The sequence below is a fragment of the Sebastes umbrosus genome, chromosome 5 (genome assembly GCF_015220745.1).
Source record: "Sebastes umbrosus isolate fSebUmb1 chromosome 5, fSebUmb1.pri, whole genome shotgun sequence".
NCBI classification, from domain to species: Eukaryota; Metazoa; Chordata; class Actinopteri; order Perciformes; family Sebastidae; genus Sebastes; species Sebastes umbrosus.
Genome location: NC_051273.1, coordinates 25,225,537 through 25,243,174, shown reverse-complemented (window position 1 = coordinate 25,243,174; position 17,638 = coordinate 25,225,537). Strand labels below are relative to the sequence as shown.

The following is a 17,638-nucleotide window of genomic DNA, read 5'->3' as shown; positions in this document are numbered from 1 at the left end:
GCACTTTTAGTGGATGTAACGTTACACTGCTCACTGCCCTCACAGCTCGGTTACAGCGTTCTCCCTCAATACTCGACCAGTTTCAGAAATTGTTGTCACTATTAGCCACTTAGACACAAAAACATGGGAAAATAGGGTTGTTATAGGTTTGTATAAGGCAGTTTGAGGTGTGTACTGTGTCTCTTTCCTCTATCATCTCTTCATGTTTCTTACATCTCTCTGTCTTGTCCTGTAATAAACAGAAATCAGGAGGGAGAGATGGTGGCATAAAGAACTTTGAATGTGAAATATTGCAGCTAATCTATTTTAATTCCATCCTGTCAGATCTCACCCTCGATCCTTTTTCCAGTGATTTATTTAGCTATTTTATTCTAAGTAGAGTCACGTCAGTTTCACTCAGCATCACATCATCATACTACTTTTCCTGACTGATCTTCATCTTCTCCTCTCCCTCTCTTTCCTTTCCTTGTTTTCTCTCTTTCGTACCTTATCCGATTTTCATAGCGCTCAGCTGTCTGCTACCCTCGAGAAAGACACTTAACTGGTGTAAATACCCCGTCTGAATGAATATTTCATGGATGGAGGTGGTGTGTTTGCAGGCTGAGTTTGACTGTGTGTGTGTGTGTGTGTGTGTTAATGCATGCGTGCGTGCATACTGAGGCATAAGTTATCCTGCGGTATTTGAACAGAGCACACACAGCAACAAGACCACAGGGCACGCAGGAAATGGAAATGTAATTGGATTGTGACAGGATGCAGTTTGTGAACAGAAACCAGTCTGCCCCCACAGGACTCGTTTCATACACTCACAAAAACACCATCATAACAAATACACACAAACATACACACATTTACACGTACTCTCCCCCCATTATTCCATTTGATTTCCCACTCACAGCAGCCAAATCCTCGTACCGATGTGAAGCCAAAGCATTGCAAAGACGTAGTATATTTTGGGGCTTGGCTTTTTGCCTTACAAAGACAATCTAGCAGCTTGTTATAAGAACAAACCATAAAACCTACCTGAGAATACATTAATGTTATATTGAGTAAAGAAGAGGAGGCCGCTGATGGTATTCCTTGTGTGCATAACCCTAATGGTCCACTTTCACAGCAAATAAGAGCAGCGTTGCCACAGAAATGTTAAACTATCATACCAGAGGCTTAAAATTATTGTATTTTGGGGGAAATCATCGAGTCATAACCACGAGAACAAATAGGCGTAAATGTTTAATTTTACAAGCACCTGACGTAGCTATGATGATGTGTCCATAAGTCTGACAATCTTTGTAACAACCTACTAGGGATGTCACAATACCAGAAATCTAGTAGTCGATACCAATACCAGTGAATTTCCACGATTCTCGATACCCAATTTGATACCACGGTAAAAAAATGAAAATGATGAGACTTTATTCCTCAGGTAGAGCTCAATGACTGTAAGAAAACAGCAGAGGCTGTACACGCACACACACACACACACACACACACACACACACACACACACACACTCTCTCTATATATATCCTCAGATTGCAAGCAGTAGTCCGAATGAGAGTAGTCTGAATGAGAGAGGCATCCGCCAATACGTTACACGGAAACACACCTAGTTAATAACAAGCCGACCACCTCACGGTACCGCCAGCTGTGAGCTGCGATCTGTTTTTAAAGTCACACGTTGGCGGAGATCTGCGCTCTCCGAGTGCCATTCTAGTTTTAAGTTTGGTACTTCTCCATTTTATGTGAAATTTCTGATGTAGTTTTTAACTTTTTGCTGTTTTGTTTTTATGTCTGTTATATGTGTTTTTTTTTTAAAGATTTCTTTTTGGGGGGGGTTGCTTTTATTTGATAGAGATAGTGAGTCATGAAAGGGGAAGAGAGAGAGAGAGGACAACATGCAGCAAATTGCCACAGGTCGGAATCAAACCCGGGTCTCTGCAGTGAGGACTCAGCCTTGGTACATGAGGCACCTGCTCTACCAGGTGAGCTACCGGGGTACCTCCTGTTATTTATGCCTTATGTGAAACTTTTATGCGGCCGTCTTGGCCGGGACTCCCTTTGGAAAAGAGATTTATATCTAAACGGGAGCATTCTGGTAAAATGAAGGTAACATAAAAAAAATTAAATAAACTCCCTGCTCTGTAACCTACCCCTTATAAATGTGGCTTGTTAAATGTCAGATCTCTTTCCAATAAGTCCTTTATTTGCTATCATTTTATATCGTCTAATAGCATGGACTTTTTTTTATGGCTATGGCTATAAGACGAGGACGACGTGTCGTTGTTGCTCCATCGTGAACGAAAACCCATCCAACATGCTAACGCACATTCGACGGCATCACTCAGATCACAGGGACGAGGAAAAAAACACTCGTATTTTGCGTTTTCAGTTTCATAGCATAAGAGACGCTTTTCAGTTTTATAGCCTATTAAGACCTGCTGCCTTCTGGCAAAGTGTTTGTTCTGTGGTTGTTCAGAAATGTTTGAAATGTTCCTTATTTTAGTAATAAGGGAGCCTAATTTCTTTCTTTCTCTCTCAGTCTCAAACATACAGAAACACATGCACAACAGCAAGGTCACATACAAAAGTAACTGCCACATTTAAACATCCAGAATTACAGTAACTGCCAGGAAATCTCATTTGTTTTCCAAATATTCACGCAAGCTTTGAAGGCTTCCTCTGTGGGCTTTGAAAGTGTACTTGAAAACAAGTATTTCCACACAAAAAAAACGAGGAAGAAGAAAAAAGAAAGCCCATCCTGCTCAAGGCAGAACATCAGTAAAACACACACACGGAGCTCTGGGTAAATTAATTTGACTAACACAAAAAAATATGAGAGCGAGAGACATTCAGAGCAGAGAAAAACCTGTTTTAAGCAGCACATGTAGCGACACGTAACTGGCGAAAAAGAAGAAAATACCTGAGTGGGTGGGGATCGGCTCGTTCAAGCCCTTACAGGTCAAAGTTACAACGCCGACGAGAGATACTGCCGATCAGAGATTCAGTTCCTGATTGCTCTGGTTGTGTCCAGAATGACAATCTCTCCCACCAAAGGCCAATAAAAAGGTCATGAATGATTCCATGAGTATGAAATCAGCTCTGACCAGATGGCGAGGCTGTCTCAGTCATTACAACTCCTGACCCGCTGCCAGATTCTGGGGTGCGAGCGCTGACATCATCACAGGCACCAAAATACCCACAGAGATATGAGCAGGGACGAACGGTGTTGTTTACATAAATCATTGGGCTTGAAATGCATCTCTACCTCTAGATACAGAAGAGATTTAGAGATTTATTCTTATTGACCTTTTTGGCTTTATTCTTATGATACCCGTTTTGAACTTCCATCACATTGAAAATAGAAATATCTCTCTCAACCAGCAAGCAGCTCACCGTACACATCTTGAGAATCAAACAAAATTAGAGTTGTTCCAATACAGATATCAGTATCAGTAACGCCTCCGATACAGCCTAAAAGTACGTGAGTCTATGCACGGATCCGATACCACATTATCATATCATTTATCAGCTCATTTACACCACATAGGAACAACAACAACACTTGTCACTCGCTACCCGATCCGTACATCCATCCATACCTTTTTACCATGGTATCGAGAATTGTGGAATTTCACTGGTATTGGTATCGACCACTAAATTTCTGGTATCATGACACCCCTACAAATACTAGGCCAACAACAAAAAACAGCTTTATCAAACAAATACTGTTTAGTTACAATCACTGGAGCAGAGTAGTATAAGTGAGCAGAATAGAAATGTTGAAGTGGGTGTTTCAATATCTTTTCCACATCCTCGCACACAATGTGTAGCGCCGTCCCTCCGGCCGTGGCCTCTCACCTCCACAGATAACACCTTCTAACTACGGCAGAGCAGCTGAATCCTTCTGGGAGTCGGCCTCAGAGCTCCACACCTCATTATGACACTCATTCTACATGAAGGAAAAGACTGGGAAGCAATGTGGAGGAAAAGAGAGAGAGAGAGGGAAGGAAGCAGAAACAGAGGAAATGGGTGTATGTGGGTGGGTGGTGGGAAATAAGATGCAGAGAAGGGGCAGAAAGATTCTTCAGAGTTTATAGAGTTTTATAAAGTGCAAATGAATAGGAAACACTCTGGTGGTGGTGTGTGGTGAGATGCACTAATTATCCCAGAGGCCTTTGGGCTAGGGGAGTGTTAATGAGCATTAATGAAAACAGATCCACACCGAGAGAAACCAAAGTCCTGTCTTTTAATGATATATAAACAGAGGAGCTGGGCCTAGTTTAGATGAAAGCCTGGTTGGAGTCCCCCTTTGGGACTGGAGCTGTGGGTTAATGACGGTGGGCAGAGGAGGGTGGGAAACCTAGAGTGCGTGTTTACTGCAGGTCATTGTAGTTTTTACCAGATAGCGAGGGTAAATAGGAGTAAAAAAAGAAGCTCAAGTACTTGCTTACTTGTTTAATAAGATGATTATCTAAGAAAATACAGTTAAAAACCTGCAAATGCTGCAAGGTAGAGACTGCTAAACTGTGCTTCTTCCATCCTACCTGCTCTTGATGTGGTCCTCCAGTTCGCCACGGGCCAGCATTTCAGTACAGTGGTCGATGAAGGGACACGCCACGGTCAGCTTGTCCAGCAGCTTGTGCACTAGCAGGCTGGGCTTCCTGCAGCTCTGCAGCATGAGCGACGCGCGGCACACGGGGCAGAAATCGCTCTCCAGCAGGAAGCTGGTGAGGCACTCCTGGCAGTAGGTGTGTCCGCAGGGCGTGTCCAGCGGCCGGATGAGCGCCTGCAGACAGATGTGACAGACGAGGTCGTCGTCCACCTCGTCTTTGTAGAGGTACTCGTGGTTCTCCTCCAGCTGGTGTATGTGGCCGCATACGGCGCACAGGTCAGGAGGCGGAGACAACAGTCCATAGTCTGAGGGGGAGAGGGGCGGAGCCGATGCTCCAGCCATCGCCGTGGCGCCTTCGGGCTGTATGCTCTCCTCCTGGATACTCATCTGGACTCGGGACGTCTTCTTAGATCCGATGAGGAGGTCATTAAGAGCAGAGATCTGTCAGGAACTGTGAGGAAGAGGAATATAGTGTAAGAGAAGCAGCAGTGGAGGAAGAACTCACATCCTTTAATTAAGTAAAAGTATCTATAGACCCTTTTTGTGTCGACGTCATGATTACGTCTCGGTGTTAGCTGGAGGCAAAACAAAGGAAAGACTGGAGGCTAACACTAGCAGTGGGCTAAAGTTACACATCTAAGATGTCATCATGCTGTGCTGTTGGGTGCCAGAATCCAGATATCACAGACATTTGAGATGAGAAACTGTGACTCAAGGCTCTAGCAAGCTACAATATCGGAGAAACGTTTCAGAGGTGGAGAGTACATCCGTAGCCAACGGGTCACGGCTGCGGAGTGGATGACAGTATATATTGAATTGTAGACTTTATTTCTTTATGCCAAAGTTTTTTCACTTTTGGCACTGACCTACTGTGCACATGAAACCTTTTTCGAAACCTTTGCGATTAATCGTACTTCTGCAGAAGTCCAGGTCAGTCCTCTCAGACTCATGTTAACCTCAGACAGTCGTTTACCTGTGACCATCTCAACTAATGCCCACACAGGCAGCCTGAGTTTTGGTTTGCTTGGAAACGGTCAGAGACCACCTCTCGCGAGCAGTCTCGGACCGGTTGTTTTGGTCCTCATCAGAGTGCGATTACTGATTTCACAACTGCCCAAATGAACCGCACCAGAGTTCGATTAACCCAGATTAAATGAAAGTGCCCATAGACATCTGAAACTGGACCCCAAATAGATTTTTCCAACAGGTCACAGGTCAAAAAGGTTGGGAACCACTGTTTTAATATAGGAATGCACCGATACCGATACCTGTATCGTGCCTGGCCATGATACCGATACCAGTATCGGGTATTGGGTCCGATACTGTGCTCATGTACTCGTACTCGCAAAACGGCTCCGATACAACGGCACTGATACCGCTTTATGGCGGCATGACGTTAACCTCTCGTCACCATCTTTCTGGTCCTCGCGCTCCACCTCCACGGCGGTGCGGGGGAGATGGGTTGGTGGTGCGCCACCTCAGCTGGCGCACGCCGGCCCTCACTTTCATTGCGCCACAGGGTTTTGCTTGCACCCTCTGACTTGCGTGTGCATTAGACTCCTTGGTCCGTGTTTCAAAACCAGAACCCTGGCGCCTTTTACGTGGGCCAACCCCAGCCCTGGGGGAACGACGCGGTTGGGGCGCACTGAGGACAGTCCGCCCCGGTCAACAATCACACCGGGAGCAGGGGGCCCGTCCCTCCCCGGCGGGGAGAGAGGGCGCAGCTAGCACTTTGTCCACGGTGTGGCGAGGTCCGGGCGGGGAATGCTGTAAAGCTGCGGCCGCGAGCCACCTTCGCCCCGAGCGTTTCCAAGCCGACCTAGAGCTGGTCGCGGCGCACCGCCTCGTATGCGGGACTCCCCAGCCTGCCGTGTGTCGCTCACACCCTCCAGCAGGCTGTTAACGAGGGTCTTTTGGCGAAGAGAAGTACTCGTATCGGTACTCAGTATTGGCGAGTACCCAAATGTAAGTACTTGTACTCGGTCTGTAAAAAAGTGGTATCGGTGCGTACCTAATTTAATGTATAAAAAAGTAGTACAGAAGAAGTATAAAGTAGCATTAAATAGAAGTAAAGGACAAGTACCTCAAAATTATACTTATGTACAGTACTTGAGTAAATGTTCTTTCCACCGCTGAACAAAGGGAGACAGCAGCCACAGTTATCATGTCAAGTAAACCGTGTGTGAAAATATTCATAAGCTGTGCTGCTGGAGCTTCTCCTCCACACACACACACACACACACACATGAACAACAGCAGCTCGTGTTGTGTGCAGCGGCCCTGCACACAACTTTTTTTTTCTTCTTTTGATTTCCTCCGCTGGCACAGAGAGAGAAGTGATATCGAACCACTGAGATTTCTCCTCTGGATGCAGGGACATCAATATTACTCCTTTCAGCAGCAAGTGGAGCGACAGATAGACACAGATAAAGTCTCTGGCTCTCGCTCGCTCGCTGTGCCGCATGACAAACACACGTTGCTGCTGCTGCTGCTGCTGCTGCATGTGACATGATTTCACAATGTTGTCTTTTTTGCAGGTTTACATTATGCTCGACACTGCGAGTGTTGCCAGCGTACACGTCATAGCGACAACAGGCAGCACATGGACACGAGCAGATGGGCTCAGTCAGACACACGTCACCTTGGCAACGGCCTTCTTGTTGGCGCTCCACAAGCTTTGTTTCTGGACCCACTGGTGGGTCTTGGCTGCTTATCGAGACACCAGATCATGATTTAAAAAAAATACACAAACAAGAACAAAAAATATGATCCAAGTCCTGTTTTAATTGGATGCATTCCCATGCTCTAAATAAAATCAATACACTTTGATGTGCATCCCAATATGCTAATGTAGACAAATATGTGCACGTACAAGTACATGCAAATCTACCAGCGAGTTGTCAAAACAAACAGGCCGTCCTCGTTTCTTTTTTACAGAAGCAGCACGAGGACGGCGCCCGGCGAGATGTGACGGAGCCGATATGAGCTCGGTGTCCTCGGTGCGTCTGGGAGGGGACGGCTAATAAGAAGAGGCTGAGCAGCCTTAACAAAGATGAACTTTCCCCACTGAGAGCTCGCGGTAACACGACTGATTCATCACAGACGGTGGCACCTGCTGCGTCTAAGGCCCGGCCTGATCTACGGAGCACGGCACTTTCATCACTACACACAGACAGAGAACAGATAGAGAGAGAGAGAGGGAGAAAAAATATCTGCCAGCAGGAGCAGAAAATGAAAAAAAAAAAAAAGTGATTCAAAGTTAAAGAAAATGAAAAATGAAGGTGGTTTGATATTCTCTTCTATTCCTGATCTGAACAGGATAACATAATCTCCTTTAAGTTTGTTCTCTCCCGGGGAACTTTGGTGTTAAAAGAGAAAATATAACTACAAACTAACAGAAAGAATATAGCAAAGGGATTATTCTAAGTAGAACTGTCAATGTTAACTCACATTTGTTTTAACGCCACTAATTTCTTTAAGACATTATCACAACTTGTGATTTTTAGGTTGTAGCGGGCTCAGTTTTAAAGCTAGAGTAAAGATACTGGCATCATATAAAACTAGAAAACCTAATGAATCCATCGGTACCAACCAGGAACCACCTACATTTTGGCGAGAAAAAACTGTCATGGCCATTTTCAAAGGGGTCCCTTGACCTCTGACCTCCAGAGATGTGAATGTAAATGGGTTCTATGGGTACCCACGAGTCTCCCCTTTACAGACATGCCCACTTTATGATAATCACATGCAGTTAGGGGTCAAGTCATAGTCAAGTCAGCACACTGACACACTGACAGCTGTTGTTGCCTGTTGGGCTGCAGTTTGCCATGTCATGATTTGAGTATATTGTTTTATGCTGAATGCAGTACCTGTGAGGGTTTCTGGACAATATTTGTCATTGTTTTGTGTTGGTAACTGATTTCCAATAATAAATATATACATACTTATGGATAAAGCAGCATATTTGTCCACTCCCATGTTGATAAGGGTATTAAATAGATGAAAAATCTCCCTTTAAGGTACATTTTGAACGGTTTAATAATGTGCGATTAATCCCGATTTATGTACGCCTCTTTAGTCTGAAACAAAATGGATGACATCTAACAGCCTGACTGAAACCCATTAGCCACAATAATCTGTGTTTGGAATGAACATGAAACAGTAACAATACTTTCCCGCACATGAATACATGTACCTGCAAGCAGAGAAGCATGCATGCCTCTACACACCCACTCATGCAGACGGGTGCATTCACACAGAGGACACGCCCTCGCCTGAGGAGCATCAGCGCTCTTCTCTGGCTCACTGCTAATCCCTGAAGTGACAAGACGATACTACGGTTGGAGCGCTGCTCTTTGCTCTAGAGTGGCAATAACAGAGAGCTGATAGGCTGAAACTCAACTACACATTACTGATGATTTATCATTAGCTACACCTGCAATACAGTATGAGACATGAGAGGTTTTGAGTTTGGAGATACACCTATCTCCTGATTCGATGCTATCACGATACTTGGGTGCCAATTCTACAGTTTTGCGATTCAATATTACTATTTATTGTGATTTTTGTTCACTTTTTTATCACTAGACCATGGGAAAAATTTTAATCACACACTTCTAGGGACTTTTAATTTGAAAAAATCTCTAAATTAATAAGTAAAAGTGTTTGATTTTCAGCATGTATGTAGTCTGAGATGTCCTGAAGTCAAATATATCAGTCATTGTCAAGAAATGTTTATACATTTTTTCCAACAACCCAAAAATCCAAGAATAAAGACATTCACTCACATAAATTAGTGGTATTTTCATTTTAATTTATAAGGGACATGTAATGTTTTATACTTCTGGTGAATATAATCCAATCAATCTTATTTCTATATATGTATTTTGTATATACAGTTCCCTTTGTTAACGCCTTATTTTGAAAAACCAGACGTAGTCCCATGTGTCTACTTCCTCTAACTTCTCCAAGGTGGTCTCTAGCTCTCCCGTCAGCGCCGTTCTCTTTATCCATCCATGGTCAGCTCCATCGGGGCTATTTCAATGCATTTAACAGAAATGTCAGTATATGGGTGCTCTACAGTTGTAACGTTGGCCCAGTTGACCACGAAGACGAGAGCGACGGCCGGCTTGACCGCAACGTTACCAAGATACAATAACGTTTCCTGTCCGTGACAGAGTTAGCATGCAGCTTTAGCCGTGATGTCTAGCTCTGATTTTCCTGTCAATGTGTGAAACCCAAAGTGTTTCCATCCTTTACTGGATGTGTAGTGTTTACCACGCTGGATTTAACATGTGAGGGTGCAGGTCGTATCCACGCAGAACCTCCAACGTTTTCTACTTCCGGTTTCGGCTCGCTGTGGTTTGTTCTGGTTGACGGATACGGAACGGATATGACGTCACGTTACTCAGACTACCACAATAAAAGCGGTAACTTCCTTCTACCTCCACATAGACTCAAATGAAGCAAATATATTTTATGCTTTTTTCATGCTGAATAATTTATTTCAAAGAAACTTGTGAGCACATCTCTGGTAAACACCAGATTTAAAGTTTTAAAGATCTGTTTATTAAATCAACTAATCGATTAGTTGACAAAATCGTATGAGTGTTGACTAAGAATTTCTTTCGTCAAGGACAGACCTAACTGCATTATCAGGTTTTGAGTTTTGGCTGCATTATGTCCACGTTTCTATTTCACTTTTGATCACAAAGTGAAAGAAAAGCTTTGTTTGGATTGTAAACAACAGCGAGGTAAAGGTACTTCCTTTGTCTTTGGCTCAATAGGCCGTCCCTTATTCAACTTATCGAGAGCTGGGAGAGTTGTTTGTCCATGATAGCCTCCACCTTCTTCCTCACACATTGCTTGTTTTATGTAAATAAGGCTGTTGATTCACTCTCCTGTGATCTGGGACGACTTGACGAGTTAATAATGACACAAGGCCGTGCCGAGTCTGCTCCTTTTGCCTGACAATTGAGTGTGAAAAACGAGGTTGAACGTGTCTGCCCTCTCAGCTGCTGAACTAGCATGTTGCTATGTACATATCCTCATTTCTAACTAAATCAAATCATATCTGTATCACTCAAACAAACACACCCAAAAAAAGCGCAGCCAGCTAAATCAGGCTGTGTGAGCACGCTGGATAAAATGCAACTGCCTTCTTCTGCATAACTGGTTTGTTAATCATTGCAGATTTTATTTCATGAGCTGCAACGTAGTGAAATTCAACTGACACAGAGGGTTTTAATTGACACCTGGTCGGAGCAGGTGTGGTCGCACAAGACTACAAACAGCTCTGTTTATCACGCTCACCAACACAATTACAGCAGAGTGGGGAAGCTGAACAGTAACTTGCTCATTAACATATCAGATCATCATCAGATGATCATAAAAAACTCACAATGGGGGGCTGACACTAGATGAGCACTGCTGTTCAAAGCAGCTCAATAAACACGGACCCTGAGCACAAACACTAATAACACACACACACACACACACATACACACACACCGGCATAGTCTGTTGTGTTCAGACACGTCCTTGAAACACTGAAACTTCCAGTAAGCCATTTTATTTTCACTTTCTGCAGAACTCTCTTTCACAACCACACGCATTCAATGGAAATCAAGCTCTACAATATAGAACATGACTAATTAATAACTGAAACTATATTGCTAATTGAGGTAATTACAAGATTAGACACCCTATCAAGAAACCAATCATGCGTCATCTTTAAAAAAGCAATGCAGCGCAGCTATCTAATCAGGAAATTAGATTCATAAGCAAGAACATCTTAGAGGCTGTCTACAAGAGTCTTGTTGAAAACAGAGTCTGAAGTGAAACATGATTCAGCGTGTGTATGCGTCATTGTGCAGCGTAACTGTTGGAAAGCACCAATACAGAGGAATTGATAGTCACGGAGGAGTGAGATGCCAAGAAAGTGGACAACTAGGAACCAGTTCTTTATTCCCATAACTAGCGTTTTCCCTGCCTGCTTACGTGGTGGATGACCTGATCATTTCACCCGCCACTGCAAACAATTTATCCGCATTTGGCCAGTGGCGGCTGCTAATTTCAGACCCCTGGTTGAAAGTGTCACATGTGTACATGCTAGGAACAAAATTAGACTATCCAGAATCACAAACATGGTCAGTAAAACTATTGGGAAAGAGCAAAAACAACTGGGATGTAACTTTAAACCACAGGCGAAACTGTCTGATCCCGTTCATCCTCTTTTTAGAGAATATATAAAACAGCCCTCGGGAAGATGCTATAAAAAAATCTCTCATACCAAATGCAACAATTTTACTAAATTCATAAACACCATTCACACTGGGACCATGTCCGTTGTTGTTATCTGTACTGTGCATGTTGTGCTATTTATTAGGGGTGTAAGAAAATATCGATACACACAAGTATCGCGATATCATGTTGTGCCATACTGTATCGATTTTTTTATTAACCTCTTAAAAATCCCAACTGCTATTCGATCTTTTGGAGGTTGTAGCGGGCGCTGGAGTGAAGTTATATATGGCATCATATGAAACTACAAAACCTAAGGAATCCATTGGTACCAACCATGTCATACTGGCTTGTCGCTAAGGAGACTAAATAACGCTCCAAAGTTACGCTAAATCTTGGAGAGGAAAAACTGGAATGGCGTTTTGACCTCTGACCTCAAGATGTGTGAATGTAAATGGGTTCTATGGGTGCCCACGAGTCTCCCCTTTACAGCCATGCCCACTTTATGATAATCACATGCAGTTTGGGGCAAAAAACGTGTAGTTCTTTTTGCATGCAGTATATATTGAATGGTAACCCCTGTATCATGATGCGTATCATATCGCCAGATTCTTACCAATACACAGCCCTAGTACTTATTATATGTATTGTGATTTAATATGATGTGTTTTAACCAATCTGTGAATTATTATAGCTCATACCTCTACGTAATATTTCCTGTATTTTTCATCTCGTTTCATTTGTGAATGAACATTTGGGGTGTGGAGCAGCAGAGTAATGCAGTTGCTGCCCTTTCAGTAACCTCTAAGGCTCTCGTGTGCGTGTTTAGTTTGTGTATGCCGGTCCCTCTCCTGAGTTCATAGCATATCTCCACGGTGAGTCTGAGCCAGACCTGACACCTCAGTCTGGGGGAAACAGCTGCAGGCAGATGCAGAGCTCTGTGAAGTGTCTCTAATATCAGAATGGCTGACTGGATCAGCACAGACTGTACCGAACACCAGCTGAGATTAGTCTAACACACACACACACAGGTAATAGTGAATCTACACAGACAACATCAGTATACGCACCTTATATCTATCACACGCATGTAAAGTGAAGTACACGCACACAGTGAATGCAAATTAACTTCATGTAAATAACACAGAGCAGCAACAGCAGACACTGGAGCAATGTTTTGTGACTACTTTAAGACTCACTTCTAATAAAGCAACTTGTAGAAGGGAAAGTTTACTTACATGGCTTCATGAGCGACGTTCACTTTCAGCAGAGCAGTTCACCTGGACAGGTAAAGCCTCACACAGGGTGTAACGTTAAACCATTCAGAGAGGAGGAGGAGGTGGTGGTGGTGGTGGCGGTGGGGGGAGCAAAGGAGAGTTAAATGACTCAGTAAAGGGGACTTTGTCCCGGTGACGGAGTCCGCTGATTGGCTGCCGGCCTTCAAGTGGAGAGATGTTATCCGACCGGCGCGGTCTCGGGGGAATTCTACGACCCAAAGAGGGGAAGGACTGCTCCTGTGTGAGCTCAGAACCCTGCTCACCTCCAACAGGCCAAGGTGATCAGGAAGTGGCAGAGCAGAGGGGCGGGGCCAGAGAGGAAAAAAGGTAAACAAGAGAACTGCCCGAACCTGCTCTGGGAGTAACTGGAATTTCCTATGAAGTGTTCACAGGAAACAGAAGAATGGAAGATTTTCAAATTCCCAAAGTGACAACACATTTCACCAGTTGTCTCTGTTGTTTATGTAAGATAATGAGAGACACCACTGAATCTTCTAGGGATTAAATGCAGTTCGGTATGAAGATAATTGACTGAGCTGAGGGATTGTTTTGTTGGTGTACAACACCGTTTTTTTTGGTAACTAGATGTATGCTGTGTGTGGTTTCCTGCACCAATTATCCACCTGCTCTGCATATTAAACTGAGTTGTTATCATTTTGTTTTTGATGATCAAAATCAATAAAAAGAATGTTAAAAAAAGTGCACCAGTTCCTCTAACAAATTTGAAATATTGAAATGTCTTGCAAAAGGTCACCAGCAGCTGGAGCTACAAGTTCTGACAGGACCTCTCCTATAACACAATAATCATTTAATAACACACAAAACAGTTTATGTACCTCCATGATTGATTTCCTGCAGACCTTTTGCGTATAAACAGAAGTACTGAGCTGTGGTCTTTAAACAGGAAGCACATAATCTGAGTAACTGCTAGTACACAAGTATTTTAAACCTGTGTGTGTACAATACACACACTATAATACTTGTTGCTTGTCTTCTCTTTTTGTTGTGGTTTTGTCTTCTCTGTGACAATAGCTGCTTTTGTAAAGCCGTGCGTGTGACTCCGGCTTTGTACAAAAACAGTTGTTATCCTGGTTTTCTGATGTGGTTTCGCTCTCGGCTTTTCCTGCCTCACGCTGCTCTCTAAACCCCTCGGCTTCTCTGAGCCACAGGTGCTCCAGACACACGGTGACGTTTCTTCATGAGTCACTCTGAGATCATTAGAATATGTGTCTGGACTAGATATACAGTTTACAGCCTGACTCAAGTGTTGCGATACAAGTACAGTGAGGAAAAATTAACTATGTTTTCATTAGTGTATAATCAGATGAAACTAAGAATCGTTGTGTTTTTGTTAGCTTAGAATGAGCCCTTCATATCTACATAGGGAGAAGGTCCTCTTGCACCATTATGTTTCTACAGTAGTCCAGAACAGACAAACCAACCTGATCTCATGGGAAGGCATATTAATAGCACAACATTGCCGGGTGTCGTGTAAACGCATTTTACGCTTTTCGCCGTGTCATTTAACGCCACGTCGTTACTGTCGAACGGTTTAGACAACAAAACCACTTCAACATTGTTGTACGTAAATAAACCTCAGCATGTTAGCATTGTCATTGTGAACATGTCAGCCTACTGACATGAGCAATTAGCTCAAAGGACTGCTGTGTCTAAGGCTGCATCCACACGTCAAGTGATGGGGCGTTACGAATCAGGGAAAGACACGTCGTGACTGATGAGACCCAATCATGAAGCGAACGTGGGTGTCTGCGTCATCATTTTTAAAAGGTCTCCGTTTCTGTCCGTCCAGACTAAAACGCAAGCCCAGAGTTTTGAAACTAAAACGGCGTAAACGTCTCCGTTTTAGGGGTTCTAAAACACCGGAGTAGTGCGGACGCTAGGCGTAAACTTAGCAATAGTTATGACTTTTAAAAAACGTACAAAGTACAGCTTCACATATTATTAAATACAAGAAAGTGACTCTGGACAGAGGAGGACCAAGAGGAGTTTGCCAAATAACAGTAGGTAATTGCAGCTGTGATTATTACTCGGGTGGGAGTGAAAAATGACCCACACATGAGCTCCAGAGGGGATTAATCAGTGACCAGCACAGGTTATGTTAAAATCATCATCCTTCCTCCCACAGAGAAATATATCCAGGAATCTCTGAATGTAGCTTTTTGTTTAAAACGACAAATTGCGTCTAAACCAGTCAAGCAACATTAGAAAATTCAAAGGAAATTTGTTTAATTTGCTTGAGATTTGAAATGTTCCTGATATTCATCATAACTCATGCAGCCTTTAGGTGTTTTGTTTCCATTTTTAACTATTTTAGTTTCAGTTCTCATATCACTCACAACCCTCCTGATACAAAAACTGTGTTGTTTACACGAACAGAAACTCTTGGTTGTCTTTGTGATATCATCTCGGATTCGGAGAGACAAATAAAAAAAAGGTATTTGTCACATTTGTTCACAGTCACTGAACAATCATCCAGTGAAGAGTATAGTGTCTTCACTGGATGAGTGACGGCTGATGAACAAGTAGAGCAGTTCCTGGTGACCTTTACAGCCGTCATATCACTCCCACTTCCTTTCCACATGACCTCTCTCCTCTTCTTGACTCTGATGAACAGCATCACATAGAAGGATAACCGGAGTGAGATAGTCCTTTTTGCTAAATTATACGGTGTGTACTGCTACAGTGATACAGATATTTGGACTTTCTTCAACTCTTAAGTTGTCTTTGAAGTGCTGAGTTGAACCTGCATCCTGTTTCATTTCTGCTGAGTCCTCAGCTGGAGTTTATCTAAACACCGCGGTGCAGGTGAAACCAATCTCCCCCCGTCTCTCTAGGATACTTTCCCTCCTCTCTCTTATTCTTCACATACACCCAACACACTCTCGTGCTCCCCGTCTCTCCTCCCAGCTTAGCTGTGCTTCACATTCCTCTGACAAACTTTCCTCTAAGTCCCTGGCGAGGATTTGAATTCAGACGGCAGATGAGAAAGTAAAAGCACCGGCTGATACAAAGACAGGGAATATCACCCTTTTAACTCCCTTTTTTGAAATACCCTTCATCAGTTTCTTCTTCTTCTATGCGTTCTCATGTGGCAGCGAAAGGTCGCTCGTCTCTCTTCCTTCCACACAGCATCCATATTTCATGGTACCGATGCAAATGCTCGCCGTAGCTTGAATATTGAAGAGGGGAAACGGCAGACGGAAGGTCGTCAAATAGAAGCAACCGAGCCGGCTCAGCCATCACCACGGAGACGGCCTCCTCCTCGTCCTTCTGATGTGATCAGTCAGCGCTGACTGTGTGAGGGTCTGTGGAGACGCATGTGCTTGGGTGTTGTCAGCGTACATTTTGGGGGTCAATCTGAGACAAAGGCGAGGTTTGTTGAACACAAAAGAAACACATGCTCGGCCTTTAAAGCTTTTCTTCTTCGTCTGTTTTAAAAGGGCAATAATTTCTTCCACTGCATTGAGATAAAAGATTTACCTCGAGACCGTGCTGCACTCAATAATCCTGTTGAACTATTACACTGCTCTTCTAGCTCCACTCAGCCTGATGCTTGCTGTATTTTAGTAATTAATTCTAACGCCTCGTTTCCACAGGGTTTTGTTTTGTGTCCGTCACTTGTGTTAAACACTAGGGATGTAAGAAAATATCTAAAAAATCAATATGCATATGGCGGTGTGTTCTTTATATGACAGTTTTCCTAAAATTAAATTAAAAATATTTACAATTACAATATATCACCTGAATCAATATTCTGTTACTGTAATGCCTATTTCTCTCCTCAAATGTTTTCATAAACATCTTGTAGTGTACCATTTAGCTGTAAAATGAGAAAGTTTGTGATCCGGCTGCCATGTTGAGATCTGTTGAGGAAATACCAAGCACCGCCCACCAGCCGGAGCACAGCCAATAGGAACGCTCTCTCTCTCTGTGAGATGCAGAAGTTTAGTTTTCTCTCAGTATGGAATTTTTGCCCAATGATGCCCAAAATATTCTGCCTACTGAAGCTTTAAGGCCTTCATCCGCTAAACGACATGATGATGCAAAATACTTGCCGCAAAAATTATATGTGTAGGGCTTTTATTGTGAAAGATATGAACAGAAGGAGTAGATCTGGTCTGTGCAAGAGCTGCAAAATTAATCAATTTTATCAAAATGGCCAGAATCGCAGGATGAGGAGGAAATAGCAATATTTGTTAAAGGCAAAATGTGAGTAAAAATATAATTTAAATCAAATATTGTGTTGCTGCAGAGACATCCTGGTCTACACATTATATTCTAACAGATCCCCACAAAAATCACAGCATAATCATGTTAATATGTTTTTCAATGAAAATGAGAATAATGATGACGTAAAAATGATCATTTCCTCTAATATTACAAATTATATCGCAATTGCAATATCAGTCAAAATAATCACAATTGGATATTTTTTTCAAAATTGTGCAGCCCTAGTCTGGGCTGTCTTTGTCAATGTTGAAAGGAG

The 17,638-nt window shown here is 43.1% G+C and overlaps 1 protein-coding gene across 3 annotated transcripts in view; it reads right to left on the bottom strand.

Moving 5' to 3' along the window:
- lnx1 (ligand of numb-protein X 1) overlaps positions 1–17,638 on the bottom strand; it is a 91,860-nt gene that overhangs the window by 37,149 nt on the left and 37,073 nt on the right. Inside the window, exons 1-2 of one of the 3 annotated variants that reach the window (XM_037771244.1) lie at positions 13,093–13,395; positions 4,545–5,063 (exon numbers count right to left, since the gene is read on the bottom strand). In XM_037771244.1, the coding sequence (XP_037627172.1) occupies positions 4,545–4,999 (455 nt within the window). In that variant the 5' untranslated portion in view covers positions 5,000–5,063; positions 13,093–13,395. Of the gene's footprint in view, positions 1–4,544; positions 5,064–13,092; positions 13,396–17,638 lie in introns of those variants that run through there. The other 2 variants (XM_037771246.1, XM_037771245.1) reach the window with 2 other exon arrangements.